At 37.9% G+C, this 16,544-nt stretch overlaps 1 protein-coding gene across 10 annotated transcripts; it reads right to left on the reverse strand.

The window, feature by feature from the left end:
- Positions 1-2,488: 2,488 nt before the first annotated feature.
- Positions 2,489-7,353, reverse strand: LOC140781151 (BTB/POZ domain and ankyrin repeat-containing protein NPR5-like). 10 transcript variants are annotated; one of them, XR_012107651.1, is made up of 4 exons: positions 6,380-7,353; positions 5,209-6,244; positions 5,047-5,102; positions 2,489-2,767 (listed from the first exon to the last, which is right to left on the reverse strand). XR_012107651.1 is itself a non-coding variant. In XM_073126974.1 (3 exons), the coding sequence occupies exons 1-3, from the start codon at positions 6,863-6,865 to the stop codon at positions 2,728-2,730; spliced, it is 1,527 nt and encodes a 508-aa protein (XP_072983075.1). In that variant the 5' UTR covers positions 6,866-7,347; the 3' UTR covers positions 2,489-2,727. The 10 variants fall into 10 exon arrangements, 7 of the variants coding, with proteins under 7 accessions (XP_072983075.1, XP_072983074.1, XP_072983078.1 ...); XR_012107650.1 differs by having other exon boundaries at positions 2,489-2,774; XR_012107652.1 differs by lacking the exon at positions 2,489-2,767 and adding an exon at positions 2,842-3,068.
- Between the last annotated feature and the right edge of the window lie 9,191 nt (positions 7,354-16,544).

Raw genomic sequence — 16,544 nt, forward strand, 5'->3', positions numbered from 1 at the left:
AGATTAGAGGGGGATGGCCTTCGGCTTTTTGGGCAATAGCGAGTTGGGTCTGGGGGACACCCTAATTCCATGCGATTAGCTACTTATTAACTGACACGTGGAGGGAACCCAGTTTTGGGGGCGGTGCATGGCTTAGCGGGTCGAACCCTCTTGAGGCCCAACCAGCCCAAATCCTCCATTCTTGAGGGCTATAAACGTAATTACCTACTACTGTCTGTGGAAATTTGTTATCTGACGTATTCCCTTAAAATCACTTGAGGATATTTTCGTCATTTCCGTGGTTACTCCGCAACTATTATTTCTCACATTCAAATGTTTACTTGGGCTTGTGGCCCATTAATTTCATTAGAACGGGTCGACTAACCTTATCGGGCTTACTACGATATAGTCAACCCGACACAATCTCTGAGATGGCTAGAAACTAGAAAGGCCTGATAAATTCCAGAAAATAAAAAATTATTTTAATCCCAAAATGCCAGTGTTTCTCTTGCACTAATCTTATTAAAACTGTAACTATATTGCAAAAGTGTCCCACTAATCTATAATTCTTCTCTTATTAAAACTTCTACAGCTCTTTTGGGCTTTGGGCTTCTTGAGATTGGGGAGAGGTCTCAATTTGATCATATGGGCTGCTAACTAAGCATATGGGCCAATCTTCTACACGCTTTACGATGCATCTACCACCTACTCAAAGATTCTTCTTGTTAATACTGGCAAATATTTGATAAAGATCAAAGAACGTAGCCACATATGTATATATATATATATTTATATTTCTTTGCACAAAATTCGATGCTAAAAGTAGTTGTCACGTAGGTAACATCAAATGCTGACTAACTAAAGGTGTCACGATTGGTCACACTATTTTCGGATGCATTATTTTTGTCGCCTGCAATTGTCATATTTAGGTATATTTTTTATGCCAGGATGGATCAACCATCAGTTAGATTATATTTAATAATATATATATTTTTAGGTATAATGTTATGTAAGCTAATAAGTTCACACTACTGGCTTCATTTTATTATTAGACAATTTTTAAAATGTAATATTATTTGTTGTGGCAGTGGTTGTCGCCGTCGTCGTCATCGATCGTAATCGCCATCTTAGTCGCTTTAATCATTACCATAACCATCGTTGTATAGTATAGTTACTGTTGTTATTCTAATTATATTATATGATAAGATGGATGAAATAGACATCAAGCTATTCACTGCGTTCATATTTGATGACTACGTACGTGATGCTCAATGCACTGCATCATCCCATGGAGAGAATGGAAGAACTTCATAGGCTCTAGTTTGTATGTGCAATTTGTTCATCAAGAGCTCTAGCATGGGGAATCGTCTTCCAATCTCTCAGAGAGAGAGAAGAGAGGGAGAGGGAGAGAGAGAGAGAGAGAGAGAGAGAGAGAGAGAGAGATTAAGTCGACTAGTTTGGCATTGAGATGGAAATGAAATCATAAACAAGTTTTGAGTAATCCTAGTTTTGAGCAAGTAGAGATACTGAAGAGCAGAAGAATGGTAAAAAAGAAAATGAACGAGTATATAAATTCAGATAGTTCTTCACTTGGATCATAACTATATCATGCAATAGTTTGAATACTTATACAGTTATACGACATAGTTTTGATCATTCATTGTGGGCAATTAATTCACTGCTCTGAGTTACCTGTCAGTAATAGGTTAAATAGTTGTAAGATATTTTTTTCACATGAACAGAAGAAGTGGGTCATTTTCTGCGTTAATCATCAAGAGTTGAGTAGTACTGCAGTAGACTTCAATTAAAGCTTCAGATGGTCATATCATTGTAACCTAGAAAACAACCAATTGCAGTGCACACAAGATTAGCCAACTCAATGTAAACTTAGCTCTAGATCTTTCAGACTCCCATTTTAATTTAAAAGAAGAAACGGCTCCATCGATCCATTGCCTAAATTGGTATGAGGAGGCAGATTCAAAAATGGCACTCATTTTGTCAACAACTAAGAACTTCTATCATTGCATTTGCTCCAATAATTGAGATGTAACTGTAAGAGTGGAAGTGACATAAAGTATAGTGTTCATATGAAACAAAACATGAATCATTCAGGCTATAGTTGCACATTGCAAGCATCTGAAATTGTTCTTATGATACTTCCATTAGAGTATTTTTTTTTCGGACTTCGTCGAGATGACACCGAAAAAAATGGATCACATGCAGCGAGGAACTGAGGGACCTGATCTGCAACATCTTCAATGCTTCTCATACTAGTGCAATCAATGACAGAATAGGAGGTAAACAGTGGATGTAGTATGTCTATTAATTGCACATCGATCACAGGTGAGAATACCTAATTTCTCATAATATCAAGATATGTGCTCTCTAATCTTTCAAACATATATAATTATTAGAATCAAATGAAAAGGATACTATCTACAGATATCTAAGAAATGATAATTTTCTATAATGGCTGAAGTATTATCATCAATCGATCAGACACTCATCATTGTTCCACAAATATAGGCTGAAATTTTTGATATTTATGACTATAAATCCAGTAAATGAGAAATGGCATTTCTCAGTGCTTCTGAATGATGTTTTCTTTCATTAACTTCATATTGGGTATTAAGATAATCTCGATATGTACAATGAAAAGCGAAGTGGAGAGCTAGCTTTGGATTAACACCAATCTAATAATATTATTCTTGAACTGCATACTGGATCCCTTCCAAGACGCCTACTGCATCAATGCTTTTTTTTTCTTTCCTTCTTTTTTTGACACTCTCTGTACTCTAAAACCAAAACATTATTAGTATCCATCCGAAATCCAAAGACATCTAATAGCTTATACAACTCATATATATATAATTACTAATTTAGTAATTCATCATATATATCTTAATGTATATCCAAAGAAGTGAGTCAATTTCCACATAAAGATCTAATGTAGTTCGTGAAAGTGACCTGAACAATGAGCTAGAGTTCACTACAAAGGCCAGCAAAAATATATAGCATTGCATCAATATGAGATGCAGCTCATAGCAATCTATTACATAGACAAGGCTGGTTACATGATCACAAGTTACCTGTAAAGAAATAAAATGTCAAGAACTTTCTTTTCAGTAATAATAGATCTTAACTACTTACTCAACTTTGGATGATAGTGTTGTTATGTGCAATTGTTGTACATATTATTTTAGCAATTTAAAATCTCTATCTCGCTTATGAATAATTAATTAATTAGTAGCACCTTTACAAGCCTCATAATTAACCTCATGAATTGTTTTATTATTCTCGAACATCACAATAAATAAGGAACATGATTAGCCACTGTCCATGCATATAATATCGATAACTGGTTTAAAACTATTCCAGCACATAGAATTTTAGCATCACAAAGATACAATAAGACCATTTAATTCATAGTTCATCAACAGTTTTTTTCAATTTAGATCAAACTACAAGACTATCCTTGTTTTCTTTAATTTTTGGACACAAATAGTATAAATGAATGCAACTACCTAGATTCAACAAACAATAAACATAAATCTAAAATTCAACAGCTAGAAGAAAAAGGTTAAAGCAAGATCACTAATTGCCACATCATAAATATGACACGAAAGAATACCATAAACCTAAACATCACAGTCTCCTGCTTCTATATATAATATTAACGAACAATTTGTTTAGGGGTTAAACAGTAGGGTTCATACACATGACTGCAGTTAACTATTGCATGTGTTTCCATAAAGTCGTACACTGACACCTAGCTACGATTAAAAAGCAAAATGACCTAACAAATTATATCCCTCTAAATTAATATTGATATTAATTTCTGGCCTCATCCTTGTACCTAAAGTAGTTGCAGTCTAGGTCCTTCACAAGTGCAAGAGCAAGGAGCTAAGAAAAGTTTATATAATATATATATAGAGAGAGAGATAGAGAGAAAGAGAGAGAGAGAGAGAGAGAGAGAGGGGTGAAAGAGGAAAGGAAATGGAGTCAAACATCGACAAACTAGAAAATTGAAACTCAAAGACCAGCACAGGAGTAAAACTATTGGAAACTATTGGAGGTAAGATGATACATAGTGCTCATAAAGGCCTCCTCCCCGAGAGGAGGCTTTGGTGAGCCTCAAAAGAGACCAAGGAGAAAAAGGAAAGAAAGAGAGAAGGAAGAGAACAAAAGCAGGTCACAGAGAGGGAATCCACATTTAAGTAAAATAACACTCCATGGGGGTGTCGTGTAGTCACACTCAGTGTTGCATTCATGCAAGACAAGAGAAGCATTTGTCTACAGCTCACTGATCTCTTTGGCTCCTATTCTATATAATATACATTAAAGATATAGGGCCATAAAATAAAGAGGGCCATGTTGCATAGAAAGAGAGGAGAAAAAAAACCAAAGAAAAAACGAAGAAAGAAAGAAATCCATGCACTATAGAAGGAGCTACTGTGGGAGGAGACAGCTCATTTCCTTTCACTTGGATATGCCATATCCTTACCAATACAAAAGCCTCAATTGGGAGGCCAATCAACCTACTAAAGGCAATGGGGGAAAAGGGGAACCAACCCCTCCTTAAATGGAGATGATCCCAACTACCATTAGTAGAAGTAATAGTTGCTAACTATTTTGCTAGCAACTAGTACACCCACCGTGATATCAAACCCAACATTAATGGTAGAGAGAGAAAGAGAGAGATTATAGATAAATAGAAAGAGAGGATCGAAGAGGTTATCTAAGAATAATCAATTTGTCCATGATATAATCTAACAGCAATAAAAACAAAAGGGATGACAGGCAAGATTGACCTGCATCTCCTCCATCACTCAAAGCTTACTTAGATTCTCGCTGTCTCCCTCTCCCAATCCATCCCACATTCCTGTACACCCCCATTTTCCAATACTCCAGAAAATATCACAATCCCAAAACCTAAACACCATTAACTGAAACCTTAATAATAATCAAGATATATATCTCTCTCCTCTAGATCCAGCTGCACATAGACCCACCTCCCATTAATCCTACCGAAATAAAATTCTCTAAGTGTTAAGGAAATCCCATCACCTCGATCATAAGACCTTGCCTCTTGCCATGCCTCCTCCCCCAATCATCAATATGTTCTACGTTTAGACAGGAACAAAAGATTTAATGCCATATTATAGAATCAGAAGGAGAAGGAGAAGGAGGAGAGGGAAGAAGGGAGGTGTTTGTTTTTCTAAAGCTTACAAAGTAGTTATGGAAATCCATGATGAGAAGAATACATGGAAGAGGGACCAATGCCACCGCCTCCACCTTGCGACCTCGTACTGCTGCTGTCATCCTCACTCCCCTCATTCATCTTGCATCCCAATTGGGCAGCCATCCCAAGATTCAGATACACCATTCTCGAATCCAGGCTAAGATTCACCATGCTGTTGCTATTGCTGTTGCTGTTGTTGTTGCAATTGCTGCCCTCCGAATTCATGGGCGGGTAGATCGACACATTGGCGTTGCCGCCGCCGCTGTTGTTATTAGCCTCCTCGCGGGACATCACCATGGCTGCGGACTGGACGAGTTCGAGGCAGAGGCGGAGCTTGTTGGGCTCGATGTGGGATAAGCCCGGGACAGCGCCCTTGAAGAGGAAGTCGGAGGTCAGTGTGCGGAGGATGTCGAGCGGCGTGACGCCCTCGACGGTGCGGATGTTGGGGTCGGCGTGGTGGTCGAGGAGGACAGCGACCATGTCCGGGCACACCATCTCCGCCGCGATGTGGAGCGGCGTCTTGCCCGCGGGACCCGCGGGGCAATTCACGTCGGCGGCGCCGAGCTCGAGCAGCGCCTTCACAACCTCACGGCTGCAATTCTCGACGGCGTAGTGGAGCGCCAAGGCGTCGTCGAGGTTGAGCCCCTCGCCCATCACCATCAGCTTGACGAGCTCCACGTCCGAGGAGTCGAGCGCGCGGCGCATGCGGCGGATCTTGTGGTGGTCGTCGATGTCGGCGGAGGAGGCGGCGCCGACGACGTCGATGGGGTGATGGTGTGGGTGGTGGTGGTGATGGGACATGAAGGGGGACCGGCGGGAGAGGGACTTGATCCGGAGCTCCTCGATCTTCGCGACGACGTCGATAGGGAGGTGCTTCGCGAGGACTTCCGGCGGCAGCCCCGACTTCGCCACGAGGTGGGAACAAGTCGTCCACAGCTGGTGCATGTCTTGCTTCCGCGACGCCATTAATACCTTCATCACGTCCTCTATCGACGCCTTCTCCACCATGCTTGCCAGTTGCTTCTGTTGTTATTATAGTATATCAGCATAAAATATAAGCATCAAGAAACAGGATTGATTATTACACCCCCCCACACAAAAAAAAAAAAAATTTCTATATAATTGTGGTGGGGGAGATTCTTGTTAATTGGGATTTACTTGGGTTAAGAGGGCGAGTTGTTCGACGCCGAAGGAGCGGGAGGCGGCGAGGGTGTCGAGGGCGAGGTCGACGGCGGCGGTGCAATGGGTGTGCCAGCAGCCGCGCTCCCCGCAATTGGGGCGGGGCTCGTGCTTCTGGGGGACGACCGACGCCTGGCCACTGTAGAGGAACTGGAGCAGCAGCAAGAAGACCTCGTAGCTGACCGAATTGACCGGGATCACGGCGCCGCCGGCGGGCCCCCCGCCGCGCGGCGACGATGCGGAGGAGGATGGCGAGCGGGGCCCGTGTAGGGAGAGGATGCCCGGTGAGGGTGGATCGGAGCCGCCGCAGAAGAACTTGCGGAAGAAGAGGCTACGGGCGGCGAGGATGCAGCGGTGGGCGTGGACGAGGCGGCCCTCCACGGAGAAGGTGACGTCGCTGAACGCCTGGCCGTTGATCAGCAGGTTGAGGTAATCCAACGACAGGGATTTCAAGGAGTCCTCCATCTCCAAAAACCCCTTTTTGGTAATTTCCTTGGGCTTTGTTTTCGACTTTTAGGTTGTATACGAAGCTCTCTCTCTCTCTCTCTCTCTCTCTCTCTCTCTCTCTCAGTGGAGTGTTGTCAGGGCGAGGGTTAGTGGAACCGAGCCCCTCCTCCTCATCACCGATCTCTTTCTTCCCTTTTCCCTTTCTCTTCTCTCCTCTCTTTCTTCTTCTTCTTCTTCTTCTTCTTCTTCTTCTTCTTCTTCTTATTCTTCTCCAGTGTTTCTTCTACTCTCTCTTCTACTACGTTTGCTGACGGGGTTGGAGATCTCTGAGGATAGAGAGGGAAAAGAAGAGAGAGAGATACACACACAGAAAGAGAAGCGAGAGGCGAGGTGGAGAAAAGAAAAGAAAAGGGAAGGGGTGGGAGGGGGGGGAAGCAATTTGGGTGGTTGTGCTGGGCGGCTGGGGTATTTAAGTAATTCGAGGGTTTAAAAAGCGAAAAATGGATGCAGATATTTGATATCGGACCAGAACTATATATATATTTATATATATATAAAGCCACAGATAACATATCAAATTACAAGACTGACACTCTCCCACAATTATGCGACCATGATTAACTCTTACTAACATCTCATTAACATCTCATTTCCCTACCACTAGTACTACTACAGTCCCTTATTATGTCGAATTACTCCTCTCCTCTTCCCATAAATTATCCGAAGAAAATAAAAAGAAAAGAAAAGGAAACAACACATAAAAACATGAGGGAAGACTTCAAAAGATATATGTAATTAATTAGGAAGAAGAAAATTAAAAAATAAAATAAAAAAATCAAGGAGAAGAGGGGGGGAGGGAGGAGTACAGACAGCCCTTTTTGTTGACAAATACAAAGCTATTAGTGATGTGATTTTTTTCTTAAGCTGTGTGCTGTCATGAGTTGCTTAAGAAAAATAATAAAAACGACACCCTGGATAAAGACCGATTCTTACAAGCAAGAATACTTTGCTCAATATTATCTAAATTAAGCTTCCCAAGGTCAGACTCAAAACTTAACTAAAATACCATATCTATATAACTATATAAACGTGGTCAATAATTCCTCTAAGCTAAACACGTTGTGCAGTAACATAGGGTTAAGGTTGTGCGAGGTGATTAGATCGAACGGTCGACATCGGGTGGGGCCCTCGGAACCTAACAGTGGAGAGAGATGCTAACCATTCCACAGTGTTCTTGATGAAGGAATTGGGTCCCACTCTTGGATTGGATCCATTTGAAATTTTCTTTGCACGCGACTCCGGGCCACCGATGGCAACACCTGATGGCCCATGTCGGAATTTTCCCCTCTCCCCCCCCTCTCTCTCTCTCTCACTTCGTCTCCATTCTCTGCATCCTCTCTCTCTCTCTACCCCTCGTTTTACTTTTTGTTAGCTTAACTTATAGTTTGCCGAGAGAGGTTGGTTAAGTTTTTATATCCTCTGCATCAATTCTATAGTATTTCCTAGTGTTTGACGGTGCTAATATAAAAAAAGATTTTAAATGATTATGTTACTCTTTATTTATTTTCTATAGTAAAGGTAAAATAGCCTAAAATTAATCACATGATAGTCACATTTTTGAAGCTTTTATATAGTTAAATATGTTATGAAAAATAAAAGTACTAGTTCTTGAGGTCTAAATTTAATTATATAAAGAGCAATGAAATGCTTGCCAACAAATTTGTTTGACGTGGTAGAATTATGTCTGTTTTCTTTCTCCATCTCAACCATTATTATCAGCGAACATAATAGTGACATTATCTTATTCGTAAGTATAACACGTTTCTTATATAAAATGTTGTTCTTAATTTTTTTTCTTATCTTTTATCTAATTATTTTATATTTATCAACACAAATTAAGTACTATTTTATCTTTTAAAAATATAAACTTTTATGTTAATATTTTATGTCCCATATCTTTTCTCCCCTCTTCTAGTTCACTCACTATAAAGAGTATATTAATTATTTACATAAAATATCTCTTAAATTTACTAATTTTAATTGTCATATCAAGTATAATTATGGCACCACTAAAATCTATTTACAATCAAAACACTATATTTTCCTAAAGGCTACTTGTCTTGATAGCTTGGGCCGCATTTGGATGCTAGTTAGATAATTTCCTAATATATATTAAGAATAGATTTGTAACCAAACATCAAAACTACACTAACTTGAGGTACTAACTACTATTTATGCTCGTTTGAGTCTTACTCTACGCAATTATAATTTTTCAATTGATTTGACGTACTAAAGTTGTTTCTCATGTGATGTCAAAGAATTGAGTAAAAAAATGAGCGAGAAAAAAAGAAACTAAATTATATTTTAATTCCCAAAGTAATTCTCACGTCAAAGTATGCACAGATTATATCTATAAATATCGAGCATACGTCAATCAATCTCGACTTCTTAAACTAGAGTAAAATATATTTTAATTTAAAGTTATATATTGTCATAAAATTAAGGATATAGTTTTGAGAGTAAAAAAATTGAAAATGCCACACTTTTCGTAGAAGGGTAATATTTGTAATTATGCTGTGACAGGTGTAGTGTTATTATTATTATTATTATTATTATTTTGTTATTCTAAGTTGGCACACACTTTTTGTAACTGTACTGGTTGTTGTTTTGCTCAGGAGGAGTCGGAGTTAAGACTGAGAAGGGACTGAGCAACAAGTCTTCGTAGGAGAGAGAGGAGAGAAGGCGAGATGGACATCATAGCAAAAAAGAAATATTAATATATGTTATATACTTATAGCTAGCAGCGGAGAGAGAGAGAGAGAGGGGGAAAAGACTGGGGCTTCCGAGCGACCCTTGCCATCGTGCTCCGCGTCCGGGCCGATGGCCTTTCTGGCATCGGGCCTCACGCCGGGGACTGGGAGCCATGCACGCCTGGACTCAGACTCTGAGCGGGTCCCTCAGTCCCTCCTCTTTTGCATTTCAAACCCCAGCTACATTTCTTCATCCTTGTGTTTAACAATGCTTATATCTGTGAGCTCATATATATGTATATATATAATGATCAGTTTGATTAGAAATACCATTAAGTTATTAAGTTCCATATGTCTCCAAGTAAGCAAGCAAAATAAGAGCCAGTTCCCCCATATTCCCACTCCCTGGAAACTACTACTACTCTACTCTCTCTCTCTCTAGAATTAGAGGGGGTGGGGTGTTGTGAAGGATCTGAGTGATTGACACATCACTGACTGTCTTATGATTTGAGGAGTCGGAGGTGACGTTTGACTAGTCATTCTCCCTGCTGACCTTCCATCCCACTCCCTTCTCTCTCTCTCTCTCATGCATCTCCCCATATCTCACATCCCATCCCCCAGTCTCTCTGCCCCCCCTCCTCCTTCCCTCTCTCTTCTTTTAGCCCCCATCCTTCTCCAATCCGTATACATCTCATGGGTGGAAGGGCGTGTACTAATCTCTCTCTCTCCTCCTCCTCCTCCTTTATCCTACTACTACTACTACTCTTTCGTCGTACGTACAGAGGCCAGGGGGAGGATAAAATACGCCGTAGGGGGGGCTCGATAAGCTTTGCTGTGTTAGTCTCCTATCGTACAACCCTACACCGGCCCGGCTGTGATGGTTGCCATTCTCTTGCACTGTTCAACTGTACAACTACTCTTCCATCTCTCAATAGAAAATAAAATTAAAAATAATAAAAAATAACTTCCCATACAATGGGTGTCATCTTCTTTGATTATTATTATTATTATTATTATTATTTCAAAATAAGTATTAAAGAGAATAGGAAGGGAAAGAAAAAAAAATTCTCGTATCGTGCGAGAGCCTCAGGTGGTTATTAATAATATAATTGAACTGCTGGTTGTAGGTGGAGCTAAAGTTTTCCCCTTGACATGATCCATTTGTCTTTTAATTAGGGATTAAGATTAGGTTGGTTACCCTAAACAGCCATAGGAAGTACAAGAAAAGGAATTTATTAGAAGGTGTTCCACATTAAGCTACTTCATTAGAGTGCAGTGTAGTACAACAAAAATGCATAATAGTGTCACAATGATTAGTTGCACCATTGATCAACTGTGTGCACGCTGAGATATTAAAAGGAGAGGGAGAGAGGCCCTAACTATTCCCATGTAGATCTCTCCAAGTGCTGTAGAAGAAGAGTTATTTTTGGCAAGGAACGGATCTCAAGGCTTAGGGTTTCGTAGGACCCACCATTCTAAATATGACATAAATGAGGGGAGACATGAACCTCTAAAGATCATTATATAAACGGAGACGTTACAGCTTCTTGTTGCCTCACATGCCTATGATAGATGCTGCACCAAACCTAATCTTTAGTTAAATCATTTACCATTAGAATAATATCTATCTACCTATCTATCTATTCGTATATATATATATATATATATATATATGCTTAAAGACACTTTAGTGATAGTTACGGGATTAAGAGAGAAACCAAAGATTTAATAAGTTTTTATTTGTAGAATATTTATAAAGTGTTATATATATATATATATATAGTAATCTTGGGGGCTAAAATAGAATGGCTACAAGGAGGGTAGCAGATAAGAGAATTTACATAAAATTTATCGAGAATGCCTTAAGATTTTAATTTTACCCTAATTCACATCCTATCATATCGGTAGTTATCATTGAAACCCTACATTTTATTTTTAATAGGCCTTATTAACATTACAGTGGCATTTGTTTTATGCATATATACTCATGAATTAGGTTTCTTGTAAATATATTTCACAACTAAATACTTACTTATATATGCATATATTTCAGTCAAATTTTGTACAACGTAAATCACCTAAAAAGTTATATACAAAATATTATGACAAATAGAGCAGTAAGATAAAATTATGCATATTTCGATTTCTATTATAGTTAACATACTCATTCATAATATAATAACCAAACAAAAATTCTTATATTAATTAGCTTATTCAAAATTATTATTATATTATACAATAAAATATAAGAAAATCAAAATGAAGAGAATAATAAATGCTGTTTGCAATAAATTTTCTTACGAATTAAGAATATGAAGAGAGGAAGGGGAAATAGTACCTAACTTTGAATGCAAACTTTGTTATCCAACCAAATGCTCTCTCCACCTACTTGGCATGCTGAAAGAGAGGAATATGAGATGGTTTTAATTATTGAATGTTGTGAATGGAAAGTGATCTCTCATTGCAATTAATACACCACTAGCTTGCACCTTACAAATGTGGCCAAAATTTTGTTCTATAGCCAATGATGTCATTTTTTATGATTGAGAAAAATCTTTAAACCTTGGTTTTATTTCACCAATAATTCTCAGCCAAAGGGGAGTTATCCCTTATTCACCTTTTAATTATACCAACTAGCTGTTTGGTCGAGTGGAAGAAGTGAATTTATAAATCTCTTCTATTCTAAATAATTCATGACAAATGCGGAATAAGATTTTAGAATAAGAAAAATAAAATAACCCCTTTATTCAGAATTTTTTATCACTGCTCCTAATTATTTATGTATTATTTATTGTGATATAGTGTGATTTACATTCGGGTTGAATAATGTAATGTGACTATAAAATAGAGATAATATATTAGAATATTATATATATATATATAGCGAAATATTTTAATTTGGATGTCCATTTCTGATACTATTTTTCAAAATAAAATTATAATGTATGTTTAATTTAAAACCTACTTCCCATATTTCTAAAAAAAATAGTGAATATCTATTTACATTTAACTATAAAAAAGCGATAATGTTAATTTGATGATTTTTATCCCTGTTCTAACTATCACAGCGGAACACAATTTTATGTCATATCTTACTTTAGCATTTATCCTTACTTTCGCAACCAAACATCTAACGAAAAATTATAATAAAAGGTCACTTTATTCCCAAATAACTCCTCATTTTAATCTAATTTAAATTTTTTTCTTATTCCACAAAGGTTGCAATTGGGTGTTAGATATATAGTGTGTTAGCTTTAAAAAGAGTACCCTAATCATTTAAGTCAAATTTTCACCACTCTCCCTTTCAATTAAATGTGAAGTAGTCTTGGTATTTGGTTAAACATAGAATTATAGTGACCTCAACAACTCAACTATGCAAAGGTAAGACCTTATCCATTATCCTCATGTTTCTTATGGTCTACTGAACAAGGCCACAATTTGATTGATAGCAGCTATTTAATTCTACCATATATAACCTTGAATCATATAAGAACTTTAGTTGTGAAAGCAATTTCACCAAAAATTAGAGTAAAACTGTGTACATCTTTCTTAGTCGTGGCCTTCAAACATCCTGTAGAAACAAAACTTACAGTATTTTCACATAGATATAATCTAAGCACACCAATCATATTCTGATTTCAAGACACCTTTATTGTGATAATTTAACTCAACTTATAATTGTACTGTCCCAAGATTAAAATTGTTGTCATGATAATATATACAGGGAAAAAAATAGAAACCAACAAATATTGTGCCATGGCACTTATCATAGGTTTCTATAATAGACTACACATCTTAAATAAGAACTTATAATTAGACAGACACCTTTTGAATCATTGGCCAAATGTGAATCATTGGCTATATATATATATATATATATATAAGGCTTCTAATATTTGGCTTTACTATATGTGAATCATTTATAGATAAGCCAAACTCAAAACTAAGAACCCTAACAATTCATGAATAGGGTATTCCACAGAGAATTGTATAAAAGAACAGGAAAGAGAAAGAATAAGAAAAATAAAAGCTAAGGTTTTCTTTTATTCTTTCTTTCTTTCATCAGTTCATGGGATCGATCACTCCATGACTATCCACATGTTTGGCTTGCCTCCGACATGCTTTATGAAACTGTTGAACATTTGCTATTTGGGGAACTTTTCTGACACTTTTTCCAACACAACTTTGTTATAGATTTACTACTACTATTATTATTATTACTACTGTTATTATTATTATTATTATTATTATTTTCTTGCCAAGTTGCTTGGAGCTTTTTAATGGAGGCTAAACAGTGATTTTAGCATAGCTGTCATCGGCTGTGTGCAGTGTGCTATCATAATGGAAGTAGAATATATGCTTCCTCTATAATTTTTTTCCTTGCTAGGAATCTGTTCGTTGACTCCTTTATAATTTTATTCGACAATATCGCTAAATTTCCTTTTTCTTCTTCCAATAACTATATCTGGATTCATTGATATATTCGATTAGGGTTCAGAAGCGAGATCTGCAACTTCTTCTTCTTTTTTTTAAAAAAGAAAAGAAAATTAAGTTTCAGAATAAGTGCATTTCTCTCAGTTGACTTAACTAGGGATCAACTTTTAGCTAATTTTAGATCAAAATTTTGAATAAGAGAAAAATATTTGATTATTAAAACTCGGTCATTGTTAATATATAGATAAGAAAATTAGTTTATTTTTTTCCTGAGAAAAAGAAGAGACAAATGTGGTTGCATATGCCCTCGTCGAAACAGCTAAATGTCGATAACTTACGGTCATTAATTATTGTTCAAAGTTTTCAAATAGAATAATGCTAATAGTTAGAGACTTAAAAAGACAAATAATGTACTATATCAACTACGGGAATCAAGAAGTTAATTAAACCGGATTAATTAATCCACCAGCCAATTAATTATTGCTACTAGGGTTTAGATTTTTCTTTTTTCCTTTTCTTTTTCTTTTTTGGCCTCAAAAACAAAACTTAGGGTTTTGTCTTGAAATAATGGAGACAAGGTAACAATGTGCTACATGCCAAGGGACTTGGGATCCTGAGAACATGTCCATGTGATGAGTTTTGGGGCTTGTTGCATGGTTAACAATTAACGTTGTCAAATGCTTTGATTATCCAACTACCTCATATAGCTCACCACTTCGCCGAATTATTATCTTAAAAATTTGGTATCAGAGAGGTAGTTTGATCTCTATATACAGCTAGATCTTTTAGCCTATTTATTTAGAAAATTAGTTATCAAAATATAATAGAGCTTGAGTTAGGTAATAAGATAATAGTTAGATAGTTAAAGAATTTTTGGGTTGATTGAGACACCATTAGGTTTCCACTTTTTTCGAACAAAAAGAAGTAAAAAGGTCGAGCTTGAGTTAGGTCAAATGTAAACCCGAGGGGTCAAACTCGACTTAATAATATATTAAAAAAAAAAATAGAAACACAGTGGTGTTTATAGTCTAGCAAAAATAAAGGTGGCCACTAATCTATTGATTGGTTTGAGATTTGTGTGCACTTATTCTCTGTCATCTGAAATAAAATTACTAACTTAAATAACAATTTTATGATTAGAAGTTATATAGTTCCCGTAAATAAAGTTTGGAACTCAATTACTTTGAGTGCAATGTTTGATGAGAAGACTTAAATAGGTGAAAACAAATAGTAAAAAAATTACTAAGTAAATCCTAAGGTGTAACTGTGTACGTACGTATGCATTACGTAGTAGTAAAACGTATCGGGTGTAATGGTATGAGTACGAGCAATTAATGCATGGAGAGGAAGGAGGAAAAAGAAAATCTCCATGGCATGATGCCCCATGACACGATGGAGGATCCGGAAGCATGCATACATTACCGACCTCGTGTCTCCCCTGACACACTTTAAATTCACGTCACGGAATGGTTCTTGGGATTGGGATTGAGATTGGGTTTGGGTTTGGGGGAAGAAGAAGGAGAGAGAGAGAGAAAGAGAAAAGGATGTGATGGGACATGACATCTTTGGGGATGGGGGTCCCCCCAAATGGGGGGGGGGAGGGGGAGGGGGGGGAGAGAAGGGAGGGGGTGGAGGTGGGGATGGGGATGGGGATGGGGATGGGGATGGGAATGGTGAGGTTTCCATGGCGGATGGATGGATGGATGGATGGATGGAAAGTGAAGGACCCCGCATTGACTCTTCCAGTCATTTCACACGATCCCGCTCCTCTCTCCTCTTCTCCTCCCTCTCTCCTCTCCTCTCCTCTCCTCTTCCCTCAGTACGCACACGTGCCGGTGGCCCTCACCTGCGGCGATCCCTGCAGCAATCGACACGTGCACGTATGACGCCGGAAAGGGTGGTACTGCAAACTTTGTCAGGGTTGTGAAAATCACGTGCCAGAAGTTGCGTTCTCTTTCTCTCTCTCTCTCTCACTCTCAAACTCTCTGCTTGTGTGTGTGTGTGTGTGTGTGTTAGGAGAGGGGGCTCTCTCCTTCCACCCATCTTTCTCATTCCATCTGTCTCAATGAGTGGGTACAGCTAAGTTTGCATAGTTACCAAAGTATACATTGAGATTATTTCATGGGTTCCACTCAAGGGAAAAAATACAAGGGGAAAAAGAAAAGAAAAAGGAGATTATTTCATGGGCCCAATTGGATGCTAGAGGTATGGGACAATGAATAGTAGAATTTTCTTTTAAAATTTTACTTGACTATTTAGATTAGATCTGTCGGTTTGTGAGCATCAGTCCAGTTTTGTAGATATGCTTGTGGGGGAATAGAAGAAATCCAATCCATCTTGTATGCCTCTGTTGCAAGTGAGAAGAAGCCCAACTTAGAAAAATGCACAAGATGAGCCCAAAATTGCCCAATTTTTTTTTTCCTTTGTGTCTCTTCACTCTGTGGGTGGTGCCAGAATGATGAATTTATTGACCAGCCATGCTTAAATATTCCTTCCTTAGTAGTGGCATCAAA

Source organism: Typha latifolia, chromosome 2 (assembly GCF_019914945.1).
Source record: "Typha latifolia isolate L0001 chromosome 2, TyphaL0001v2, whole genome shotgun sequence".
NCBI lineage: Eukaryota > Viridiplantae > Streptophyta > Magnoliopsida > Poales > Typhaceae > Typha > Typha latifolia.